The following is a 13,257-nucleotide window of genomic DNA, read 5'->3' on the forward strand; positions in this document are numbered from 1 at the left end:
CAAGTTGTAAAACACTCTTCAGGATATTATCCAGGAGAACTTCCACAATCTAGCAAGGCAGACCAACATTCAAATTCAGGAAATACAGAAAACACCCACAATGATACTCCTCAAGAAGGGCAACCCCAAGATACATAATCGTCAGATTCACCAAGGTTAAAATAAAGGAAAAAATGTTAAGGGAAGCCAGAAAGAAAGGTCGGGTTACCACAAAGGGAAGCCCATCAGACTAACAGCATATCTCTCTGGAGAAGCCCGACAAGCCAGAGGAGAGTGGGGGCCAATATTCAACATTCTTAAAGAAAAGAATTTTCAACCCAGAATTTCATATCCAGCCAAACTAAGCTTCATAGGCAAAGGAGAAATAACATCCTTTACAGATAAGCAAATGCTGAGGGATTTTGTCATCACCAAGCCTGCCTTATAAGACCTCCTGAAGGAAACACTAAATATGGAAAGGATCAACTGGGAACAGCCACTGCAAAAACATACCAAATTTTGTAATGACTGTCAATACTATTAAAAAACTGCATCAACTAAAAGGCAAAATAATCAGCTAGCATCATAATGGCAGGATCAAGAGTTTGAGACCAGTCTGGCCAACATGGTGAAACTCTATCTCTTCCAAAAATATAAAAATTAGTCAGATGTGGTGGCACATGCCTGTAATCCCAGCTACTCTGAAGGCTGGGGCAGGGGAATTGCTTGAATGAGATCATGCCACTGCACTCCAGCCTGGGCAACAGAGTGAGACTATGTCTCAAAATAAATAAATAAATAAATCCATAATGAGATACCACTTTACATTCACTAGGATGGCTTTAGTAAACACAGAAAATTACAAGTATTAGCAACTATGTGGAAAAATAGAAATCCTTCTACATTGCTGGAAGGAATATAAAATGCCACATTCACTGTAGAAAAGTTTGGCTCTTATACAAGAAGATAAATATAAAATTACCATTTGACCCAGCAATTCAACTCCTGAGAATATATCCAAGAATGATGAAAACATGCCCAAAAAGAAACATACACAAATAGTTAAAGAAAGATTATCTATAAGAGCCAAAAGTTGGAAACAATGCAAATGTCCATAAGCAGATGAATAACAATTTGTGATAAATGTGCTTAGAAAATAAAATATACTTTATCCACAAAAAAGAATGAAGTACTGACATATGCTACAACTTAGACGAGCCTCCAAAACATTGTAAGTGTAAGGACCCAGAAATAAAAGGTCGCATATGCTATGAGTTCTTTCTATATCCATAACAGGCAAACCCATAGAGACAGAAAAAAGATTAGTGGTTATTACCTGATGGAGCGGGGGAATGGAGTGATTATTTAGTGAATATAATATGTTTTCGTGGCGTGATAAAAACATTTTGAAACCAGAGAAAGCTGGTGGTTGCAAAACATTGTGAATACATTAAATACCACTTAGGTGTATGCTTTAAACTGGTTAATTGTATGTTGTGTGAATTTTACTTCAATTTTTTAAAATGGCATAACTCCCTGTTCTACAGATTTAATGCAATCCTGTCAAAATCCCCACGGGCTCCTTTGAAGAAATTGACAAGTTGATCCTAAATTTCATATGAAGATTCAAGGGACCCAGAATAGTGAAAACAATATTGAAAAAGAACAACAAAAGACTCACATTCCTTGATTTAATAAGATGATATTAATACAAAGGTACAGTAATTAAGACTTCAAGATGGTGTACTATAGGCGTTAGGACAAACACACATATCAATGGAGTAGAACTGAGAGCCCCCCAAAAAACCCTTCACACATTTATAGTCAATTGGATTTTGACAAGGTTGTCAAGACAATTCAATAAGAGGAAAAAATAGCCTTTTCAAAAATGGTGCAATGACAACAGAGGTGATGTTTACACGGTATCTGATAGATACCAAATTCCAATTCTTATCTGTACAAATCATTTTAGCTTACACTCAATGAAGCCTTCCCTCTTCCATCCACCTACTCTTTCCCATCACACACCTCTACACCTCCATGTAAAGCATTCCAACCCGTCTGAAACGCCTCCTCTGACTCTCATTGCAAATATTTCAAGGCCTATTTCAATCTGCAGGAATGCAGGCAACCCACTTAGGTTAAGCCATTCTTTCCCATTCTCAAATAAACTGTGTGCAATAATGATGTCCATTTTCATCCTATGACATAATATTTTATATTTTCTAACTTGTTGATAATTGCTTCCATTTCACCTAAAACCTGCATTTTGTTTCCCCTTGGGTAGATTTTTGTTGTTGTTATTATTATTATACTTTAAGTTCTGGGATATGTGTAAAGACCGTGCAGGATTGTTAAATAGGTATACATGGGCCATGGTGGTCTCCTGCAAGTATGAACCTGTCATCTACCTTAGGTATTTCTCCTAATGCTATCCCTCCCCTGGCCCTCCACCCCTTGACAGGCCCCAGTGTGTGATATTCCCCACCCTGTGTCTATGTGTTCTCATTGTTCAACTGCCACTTATGAGTGAGAACATAAGGTGTTTGGTTTTCTGTTCCTGTATTCGTTTACTGAGAATGATGGCTTCCAGCTTCATCTATGTCCCTGCAGAAGACATGAACTCATCTTTTTTATGCCTCCATAGTATTCCATGGTGTATATGTGCCACATTTTCTTAATCCAGTCTGTCATTGATGTACATTTGGGTTGATTCCAAGTCTTGGCTATTGTGAATAGTGGCACAATAAACAAATGTGTGCATGTGTCTTTATAATAGAATAATTTATAATCCTTTGGGTATATACCCAGTAATTGGATTGCTGGGTCAAATGGTATTTCTAGTTCTAGATCCTTGAGGAATCACCACACTGCCTTCCACAATGATTGAACTAATTTACACTCCCACAAACAGAGTAAAAACATTTCTATTTCTCCACATCCTCTTCAGCATCTGTTGTATTCTGACTTTTTAATGATCTCCATTCCAACTGGCATGAGATGGTATCTCATTGTTGTTTTTATTTGCATTTCTCTAATGACTTCTTTTGAAAAGTATCTGTTCATATCCTTCACTCACTTTTTCATAGAGATGTTTTTTATTTTATTTTAAATTTGTTTAAGTTCCTCCTGTGCTGATCTCACTGGAAGCTGCAGAACAGAGCTTTTTCTATTCTGTCATCTGTATTGTTCATGTAGATTATATTTATCTAAACAATTTCATCTATGTATTCTAATTATTTAACAATTTAATTTTATATTTTCTATGATGCTTACTGGATATTCATGCATACAATAAAAACTTAAAAATGCTTCTCAAGCATTACTCCTTGACCTGTTAAACATCCGTAGTAAACACAAAACTAGTCAATAAATCATAAATACGAAGCAGTCACATAACTAAGCTTTTGTTAACATTTTACCTTCTCCATTTTGATCAGGAAGCAATCAATAAAGTCCCGAGGGTTGTTTATGTCTATCGATTCTTGGTGTTCTTTTACTTTCTCCAAAATATAACTTTCCATAAAAGCAAGGTTTTTAAGTAATTTGTTGTGGGTTCCCGGGAAATAATCAATGATAGGGGGAAAATTATTGCATATCTAAGAGAAAACAATAATTTATTAAATTAAAAGCATTTAATAAAGGCATACATACCATATACCAAGCTCTGGTTGTAATTTAAAGCTATAAATAGAAATAAAATATATTGTATATCTTGATGGGGAAATTTTTATTGTACATATGTAGTAATTCTCTGATTATAAAAGATTTGAGAAAGAAAATTCTGACCACAGAATCAAAGATGATAATCATTTCCCAGACTCATACCTCCTTTTTATAGTATAAAAGCATCTTTATATTAATTCTCTTACTTTTTACAACAATTCTTCTCTACAATCTTGAAATATAAGATGGTATGAATTACTACATTAATATTTTGGAGATGACAGCATAGGTTAAAAGAGTTTGCACAACCTGATTGATAGTACAAAGCTAGTCCCTGCTATATTGATTTCTATCAAGCAGACTCTGAAATTGAATTAGCATTTTAGAAGTGGGAGGGGCTCAAAGATACTTCAAATTCCAACTGTGCACCAGAGCAGTTAAATGACTTCTGTAAAATCATACAATTATTATTTAGGCAGAGTATAAAACATGCCAATTCAGCACAGGGTAAAAGTGTGATGTCTGTTTATGGTTCATACACCAAAAAAACAATAATTTTTTCATTCCTAACCCAGCTATCTCAACAGCTAGAATCCCAACTGAGACATCAAACACCTCTGCCCTATTCAGTGTTTCTTGGCAGCTTCTATGGTTCCAAAGATTCTCTCTCCTTGAAGGAGATAATGTCTTTTAGATTAGGATATTTCTGTCACATAATATGACAAAGTGTGAATTGAAGGACAAGCCTTGTGAGTAATGGAAGACTCCAAAGTGCCTGGATGTCCATGGAGTGATATGCGCACACTTTGGGGCTGTCACCAAAGTACTTTATAGAAAAAGGACTTTGTAATTTAGTGGAAAAAACACTGATCAGGGAGCTAATGGACTTAGAAGCCCGATCTATATTGGGGTATTCATTTCCTGTGCATAAAATAAAGAGCTTTGCCATCTTTCCCAGATATTCACCCCATGGCTTTCTAGGCAAGACTGTAGTATTCAAAAATGTACTTCAGGGCTTGATCCATATAGAATTTTGGATTTCTCAGAAAAAAAAGACCATAAGTGGTGTCTCAGGAAGCAAAAATCTTGGCCTTACCTGGATCCAGGGGGTGCTCACAATCCTGATATTTTCATTCAATTTTTCCATCAAGTTAAGAAGTTGCTGATCTTTATAATCAAAACGTTTCTGGAAAATAATGGAGCAGATCACATTGCAGGGAGCACAGCCCAGGATGAAAGTGGGATCACAGGGTGAGGCTAAATGATTGGAAACAGTTTTGAAATATGAGTAAACATTAGATATAAAACACTTTGTATTTGTTAACAGATAATAATAGTTTAGAAATTTTAAGCAATATCTTACCTACAAATTCCCTTAACAGCAAAAAAGAGTTTGGCATGCATAAAATCAACACATCACTTTTACATTAATCCCGAATTAACCATTACAGCCTAGCTGGTTAAATAATGGTTGCTCAAATGCTAAATTTACATTCCCGGCCTATTTGTCTTTTACTTTGGAAAGAAAAAAAAGAGACTTTTTTGGAAACCAAATAATTCAAGTTTCAGAGGGAATCACATCAGTCTGCAAAGTCTGTAGACAACAAAGCACTGAGATAGAAAAGGTGAGAATAGTTGGGGATTTCAAACCTTTTATATTATAATGAATAGCTGAAAGAATCAGTATTGAACCAGTAGAGAGGAACTAGAGAGACTATGGGTGAATTCACATATTTGAGAAAATAAATGTAAGAAGCAGAATGTGTTTTATGAGAAGGAAAACAAACATAAATGAATAGTATGCCTAAACATAGATTAGTTTGTCAAAAAAAATTAAACAAAAACTTGTTATTTGAAATGTAAATCCCAGATAAGGCAAAAAAGGAAAAGTAAATTAGGTAGGGCACAGTGGCTCACGCCTGTAATCCCAGCACTTTGGGAGGCCAAGGCAGGTGGATCACCTGACGTCAGGAGTTCAAGACCATTCTGGCCAATATGGTGAAACCCCATCTCTGCTAAGGATGCAAAAATTAGTCGAGTGTGGTGGTGGGTGCCTGTAATCCCAGCTACTTGGGAGGCTGAGGCAGGAGAATCACTTGAATCCAGGAGGCAGAGGTTGCAGTGAGCTGATATCATACCAGTGCACTTCAACCTGGCAAAAGAGTGAGACTCCAACTCAAAAAAAAAAAATAAATAAATAAAGTAAATTAATAAATGGAGTTTTTTGTTTCTTCTTTAGTTTTTTAAAAATGAATTTTCTCCTCTAGGAATTAAATGCCCATCATCTCTAATCATCCTTCAAATTTAACTTATTTGAAATTTGACATTGATTAGACCAAGTCTATCATTTAATAGCTAAATAAATTAAATTATATGAAAGATTTTCTTGTTTGGTGGAGGATCTCTGAAATAAAGTTGTTGTAATCAAGTGATTGTTAAACTTTATATATTTTTAATTTTTTAATTTTACTTTAAGTTCTGGGATACATGTGCAGAATTGTGCAGATTTGTTACATAGGTATACATGTACCATGGTGGTTTGCTGCATCTATGAACCTGTCATCTAGGTTTTAAGCTCCACATGCATTAGGTATTTGTCCTAATGCTCTCCCTCCCCTTGCCCCCCAACCCCTCAACAGGCCCTGGTGTGTGATGTTACCCTTCCTGTGTCCATGTGTTCTCATTGTTCAACTCCCACTTATAAGTGGGAACATGCGGTGTTTGGTGTTCTATTCCTGTGTTAGTTTGCCGAAGATGATGGTTTCCAGCTTCATCCATGTCCCTGCAAAGGACATGAACTCATTCTTTTTTATGGCTGCATAGTAGTCCGCAGTGTATATGTGCCACATTTTCTTTATCCAGTGTGTCATTGATGGGCATTTGGGTCGGATCCAAGTCTTTGCTACTGTAAATAGTGCTGCAATAAACATACATGTGTATGTATCTTTATAGTACAATGGTTTATAATCCTTTGGGTATATACCCAGTAGTGGGATTGCTAGATCAAATGGAATTTCTGGTTCTAGCATTGAGGAATCGCCACACTGTCTTCCACAGTGGTTGAAATAATTTACACTTCCACCAACAGTGTAAAAGTGTTCCTATTTCTCCACATTCTCACCAGCATCTCCTTTCCTAACTTATTAATGATCGCCATTCTAACTGGCATGAGATTGTACCTCATTGTGGTTTTGATTTACATTCTCTAATGACCAGTGATGATGACCTTTTTTTCATATGTTTGTTGGCCAAATAAATGTCTTCTTTTGAGAAGTGTCTGTTGATATCCTTCACCTACTTTTTGATGGAGTTGTTTGTAGGAGATCCGTCAGAGTGGTGGGAGAAAGTATAGGGAAAGGAGCAGGCCTTCTGAAAGGTCGGAAGGCTCTGCACAGCTTCAGGTGAGAATAGCTGAAGGCAGCTGTTCTCTGACCCTGAAGCAGAGGGTGAGAAGTATGCACAAGGGAGGGAAAGGGAAGTCATCTTGAACAGGCTTGTTTACTTATGTTGACCAGGAACTGACCTTTGATCATCCGTTCTTTTTTTTTTTTTTTTTTTTTGAGATGGAGTCTCGCTCTGTCGCCCAGGCTGGAGTGCAGTGGCGCAATCTCGGCTCACTGCAAGCTCCGCCTCCCAGGTTCATGCCATTCTCCTGCCTCAGCCTCTCCAAGTAGCTGGGACTACAGGCGCCCACCACCACGCCTGGCTAATTTTTTTGTATTTTTAGTAGAGACGGGGTTTCACCGTGGTCTCGATCTCCTGACCTCGTGATCCGCCCACCTCGGCCTCCCAAAGTGTTGGGATTACAAGCGTGAGCCACCATGCCTGGCCTGATCATCCGTTCTTGATGTTCCCTGAAAGGGGAACGATAAATATTAATTACCTACAGATTGTGTGGGCTCCAGGTTTTCAGCATTGTGCCTGCACTGAATAAAAGCATGCAGCTCCAGCTTCTCGAGGCTACACTCTGGCCACTTGAGCCAGACAGTCCCCTAGCTGCTCTTACACCGCATACCTGTATATGAGTACTCATTTCATCCATTGGCCAGGGTCTGCAGGACAGACCCAGAAGTTTTATTGTTGTTGTTGTTGTTGTTGTTTTTCTTGTAAATTTGTTCAAGTTCCTTGTGGATTCTGGATATTAGACCTTAGTCAGATGGATAGATTGCAAAAATTTTCTTCCATTCTGTAGGTTGCCTGTTCACTCTTATGATAGTTTCCTTTGCGTGCAGAGGCTCTTTAGTTTACCACTTGTCAATTTTGGCTTTTGTTGCCATTGCTTTTGGTGTTTTAGTCATGAAGTCTTTGCCCATGCTTATGTCCTGAATGGTATTACCTAGGTTTTTCTCTAGGGTTTTTATGGTTTTAGGTTTTATGTTTAAGTCTTCAAACCATCTTGAGTTAATTTTTTATAAGATGTAAGGAAGGGATCCAGTTTCTGTTTTCTGCATATGGCTAGGCAGTTTGTCCAACACCATTTATTAAATAGGGAATCTTTTTCCCATTGCTTTTTTTGTCAGGTTTGTTGAAGATCAGATGGTTGTAGATGTGTGGCATTATTTCTGAGGCCTCTGTTCTGTTCCATTGGTCTATATATCTGTTTTGGTATCAGTACCATGTTGTTTTGGCTACTGTAGCCTTATAGTATAGTTTGAAGTCAGGTAGCATGATGCCTCCAGCTTTGTTCTTTTTGCTTAGGATTTTCTTGGCTTTACAAGCTCTTCTTTGGTTCCATATGAAATTTAAAGTAGTTTTTTCTAGTTCTGTGAAGAAAGTCAATGGCAGCTTGATGGAAATAGCATTGAACCTATAAATTAATTTTGGCAGTATGGCCATTTTTGCAATATTGATTCTTACTATTCATGAGCATGGAACGTTTTTCCATCTGTTTGTGTAATCTCTTAATTCCCCGAGCAGTGGTTTGTAGCTCTCCTTGAAGAGGTCTTTCACATCCCTTTTAAGTTGTATTTCTAGGCATTTTATTCTCTTGGTAGCAGTTGTGAATGGGAGTTCATTCATGATTTGGCTCTCTCCTTGTCTATTATTGGTGTATAGGAATGCTTGTGATTTTTGCACATTGAATTTGTATCCTGAGACTTTGCTGAAGTTGCTTATCAGCATAAACAGTTTTGGGGATGAGACAATAGGGTTTTCTAAATATACAATCATGTCGTCTGTAAACAGAGACAATTTGACTTCCTCTCATCCTATTTCAATACCGTTTATTTCTTTCTCTTGCCTGATTGCCCTGGTGAGAACTTCCAATACTATGTTGAACAGGAGTGGTGAGAGAGGTCATCTTTGTCTTGCTCTGGTTTTTAAAGGGAATGCTTCCAGATTTTGCCCATTCGATATGATATTGGCTATGGGTTTGTCATAAATAGCTCTTATTATTTTGAAGTATTAAACTTTATATTTAAAGAGCTTCCAAATTCACACCTATAGGCCCTAAATAGTGACTTTAGTCAAAAGTACTTTGAATGAATAGCAAGGCATTGAACAGCTGGAAGTCTGTTGAGTGTGTGTGTGTCATTCACAGATAAATCTGATTTTCAGTCTTTCACTTCATTTGGAAAACAGAATTTAAAAATGAGGTAATTTGGTATCCAAGCTGATAAACAGATTCATCGTAAAACTTCATAGGTGAGTAGAGTTGGCAGTGGAAAATAATAATAAATTTCTAAGCCAAAATTTCATAAATATGTTTGGAAAGAGATAAGCAAAATGAAACAGAGCCAAATTATACTTAAGGAATAAAAATTACAGTTATTACTAATAATTAAAATCTAGTTAAATAAATTATTTTATAAATTGACATTTGTCTATTTCACAGAATTATGTTATAGCATATGTTTACTCAAAATAAATCAATAGAGTAACAAGAAATAATCAACACTATTTTTTAAATAATGCTGTATTTACAGAGAAATAAAAGTTGATGAGAACTGCACTAAGATATGCCTAAGCAATAAAAACTGTAGAATGTCATTACTGGCCAGGACAGCAAGCATCGGCCTAAAAGAAACCCTAGACAAGTCAGTGAGGCTGACCATACAAACACAGTCCAATTAAATAAAAGCACATGCCATTTGGTTCATGCTCCCTAGGGGTGTGATAGGGCCATTCCCACCATGTCCACTTGTCAAGTATTCTCTGGTGACATGTTCTGGAATAGGTAATGGAAAAAACACTGCTCTTTAACTCTTCCAAAATATGAACTCAAAATCTATATTCATCATTTCTTATTTGAAAACAAATAAGCAAAGTTCAGGAGAACATAGGATTAAATGAACCTTTTATACCCACACTGTATGCACAGTCATGCCTGTACACACACAGCACAAATATGTGCAAATTCCCTTGGCCCTCAGCTTCAAACCCTGCTTCACATGAGCTAACAACCAGGACTCCAAATAGAAGATCTGGCCACCTCTGAAATGCTTCCAAGAATGTCAGTAGAGAAGATAGTAGAACAGTAAGGTCAGTGATATGGAGTAGGGTCACCCACCCTTGGTTTTTCTCAACTCCTCCACAAGGCAGCGGGCTTCCTCTTGAACACGGTCTTCAATGCTCCTCTTCCCCATCCCAAAATTCCGCAGCGTCATGAGGGAGAAACGCCGGATCTCCTTCCATCTCTTTCCATTGCTGAAAACGATTCCTAACAGGAAGAGAAACAGAAACTAGGAGGGAGATCCCAGGCAAGAAAGAGGAAGCTGACACTGGGCAGCCATGTGGATGGGCCAAGCTCTGCCCAAGAAGTTCTGCTAGTCTGTTTTCCATCCTCCCCATCCCCAAGACCGATGCTGAAACAGGCACATGTACACCTACCAAATCCTCTGTTAGCTCTTTCAGCCAGTGGGAAATGGCCTCTTCCAGAAAATTCCTCTCCAAGATCAATCAGGGCTTCCTTCACCGCTTCATATCCATGCAGCACCACCACGCGTTTCAGGCCAAAATACAGAGTGAACACAGGGCCATAGACTTTTGAGAGCTAGAAAAGGAGATACAGTTAACAGCAAATGAAGTCACTGTTTCATCCATTTACTAAGCCTGACTTAGATTCAGATTTTCATTGTATTTGTATGCTTTTATTCAGTCACACAGGCTCAAATATTTCTGAATTGTATATATAAACATGATGATGATTATTATACTTGCCACTCAGATGGCCTATGATGTGCAAGGCAATGGTCAGACAATTGCTACACAGATTACAATTAATCCTTACACCAACATATTCAGCAGTCTATTTGCTCTATTTTAAACAAACTAACTGAGCTAAGAGAATGACAAATTCATTTTCAGTGTCCCACAGCTAATATACAAAAGACCCAAATTTGAAACTTTGTTTATTCAAACACTCATTCTTGAGAAATTTATCAGCACTCTTGTGTCTACCTTAAGACAAATACCAGAACTAAAAATTTCCTGGTCTAACAGCCTTTTATGATTAGCATGTACCATAGCATTTATAGTAATAAGACCTCTCTATGGACTCCACCTAGAACTCCCAAAAGCCCATGTAGAGGTCCCCATTGCTGGGTCAATAGTCCCCACAGCAGTAATCCTAAAATTAGGTGGCTATGGGATTATAAGAATCACCTTAATCCTTAACCCCCTCACAGAGTTTATAGTTTATTCCTCCCTCAGGCTATCCCTATGAGGAATAATCATAACAAGCTCAATTTGTCTGTGCCAAACTGATCTAAAATCACTCATTACTTACTTCTCCATAAGCCACATGTCACTTATTATCATGGCTCTTCTCATTAAAACCCCCTGAAGTTTTACAGGTGCAACTGCCCTAATAATTACCCATGGACTAACCTCATCCCTATTATTCTGCCTTGCAAATTCAAACTACAAACAAGGATACAGCCAAACTGAGAGGTGAAGCTGTCTGGGCTTCTGGGTCGGGTGGGGACTTGGAGAACTTTTCTCTCTAGCTAAAGGTTTGTAAACATGCCAATTAGTGCTCTGTGACTAGCTAAAGGTTTGTAAATGCACCAATCAGCACTCTGTAAAAATGCACCAATCAGCGCTCTGTGTCTAGCTAAAGGTTTGTAAACACACCAATCAGCACTCTGTAAAAATGGATCAATCAGCGCTCTGTAAAATGGAACAATCAGCATTCTGTAAAATGGACAAATCAGCAGGACATGGGTGGGGCAAATAAGGGAATAAAAGCTGGCCACCCAAGCCAGCAGCGGCAACCTTCTTGGGTCCCCTTCCACACTATGGAAGCCTTGTTCTTTCACTCTTCACAATAAATCTTGCTGCTGCTCACTCTTTGTGTCTTCACTACCTTTATGAGCTGTAACACTCTCTGTGAAGGTCTGTAGCTTCACTCCTGAAGCCAGTGAGACCACGAACCCACCAGGAGGAGCGAACAACTCCAGACGTGCCACCTTTAAGAGCTGTAACACTCAATGCAAAGGTCTGCAGGTTCACTCCTGAAGGCAGCAAGACCACAAATCCACCAGGAGGAATGAACAACTCTGGACGTGACACCTTTAAGAGCTTTAACACTCACTGCAAAGGTCTGCAGGTTCACTCCTGAAGGCAGCAAGACCACAAACCCACCAGGAGGAATGAACAACTCTGGACGTGCCACCTTTAAGAGCAGTAACCCTCACTGAGAAGGTCTGTGACTTCACTCCTGAAGTCAGCAAGACCATGAACCCACCAGGAGGAATGAACAACTCTGGATGCACCACCTTTAAGAGCTGTAACATTCAATGCGAAGGTCTGCAGCTTCACTCCTGAAGTCAGCAAGACCATGAACCCACCAGAAGGAAGAAACTCTGGACACATCTGAACATCTGGAGAAACAAATTCCGGACACATCATCTTTAAGAACTGTAACACTCACCACGAGGGTCCGCAGCTTCATTCTTGAAGTCAGTGAGACCAAGAACCCACCAGAAGGAACCAATTCCAGACACATTTTGGTGACAATGAAGGGACTTTTGCCCATCGCCAAGCAGTGAGTACCATTGGATCCCTTTCTCTTGCTATTCTGTCCTATTTTTCCTTAGAATTCGGGGGCTAAATACCGGGCACCTGTCAGCCAGTTAAAAGTGACCAGTGTGGCCACCAGACTAAAGACATAGGTGTCAGGCTTTCTGGGAAAGGGCTCTCTAACAATCCCTGGCTCTTTGGAGTTGGGAGCGTTGGTTTGCCTGGAACCAGCTTCCACTTTTCTTGTATTTCTGGGCTGAGCCAAGGGTCAACAGAGAGGAAAGCCATTCAGCTCCGGGGTCCCGACAACAAGTTGGTTGGCCCTGTGGCCATGACCAGAACTCTCAAAGTCATGTCACCCAAGCAAGACTTGCCCATCTATCCTATCTATCCTGACCCTTGCCTCCTGGGTCCTAATGCCTGCCAGACAAACTTCCTCTTGCCTCTCTTCTCCAAGGCTAGTCCCACTTCTAAAAACCACTGCCTGTCTCTGGTGCTTTTCTAGTTTCTCCCAAATGAATGATTTCTAGTATAAACTCCAGGACTCTGTTACCTTCTTTAGGTACCCAGGCTCACCAATCAGAAAGACATAATTTTTGCCCAAAGCCCCATTTTAGGGAGTACTATCTGGAATTTTAGAATCCCTCCTCA

At 38.8% G+C, this 13,257-nt stretch overlaps 1 protein-coding gene across 2 annotated transcripts in view; it reads right to left on the reverse strand.

Moving 5' to 3' along the window:
• LOC116457271 (cytochrome P450 2C19) overlaps positions 1-13,257 on the reverse strand; it is a 55,322-nt gene that overhangs the window by 32,568 nt on the left and 9,497 nt on the right. The window contains exons 2-5 of one of the 2 annotated variants that reach the window (XM_032136346.1): positions 10,474-10,636; positions 10,154-10,303; positions 4,742-4,902; positions 3,402-3,578 (exon numbers count right to left, since the gene is read on the reverse strand). In XM_032136346.1, the coding sequence (XP_031992237.1) occupies positions 3,402-3,578; positions 4,742-4,902; positions 10,154-10,303; positions 10,474-10,636 (651 nt within the window). The remainder of the gene's footprint in view (positions 1-3,401; positions 3,579-4,741; positions 4,903-10,153; positions 10,304-10,473; positions 10,637-13,257) is intronic. The other variant, XM_032136355.1, reaches the window with a different exon arrangement.

Source organism: Hylobates moloch, unplaced genomic scaffold (assembly GCF_009828535.3).
Source record: "Hylobates moloch isolate HMO894 unplaced genomic scaffold, HMol_V3 SCAFFOLD_3, whole genome shotgun sequence".
Lineage (NCBI taxonomy): Eukaryota > Metazoa > Chordata > Mammalia > Primates > Hylobatidae > Hylobates > Hylobates moloch.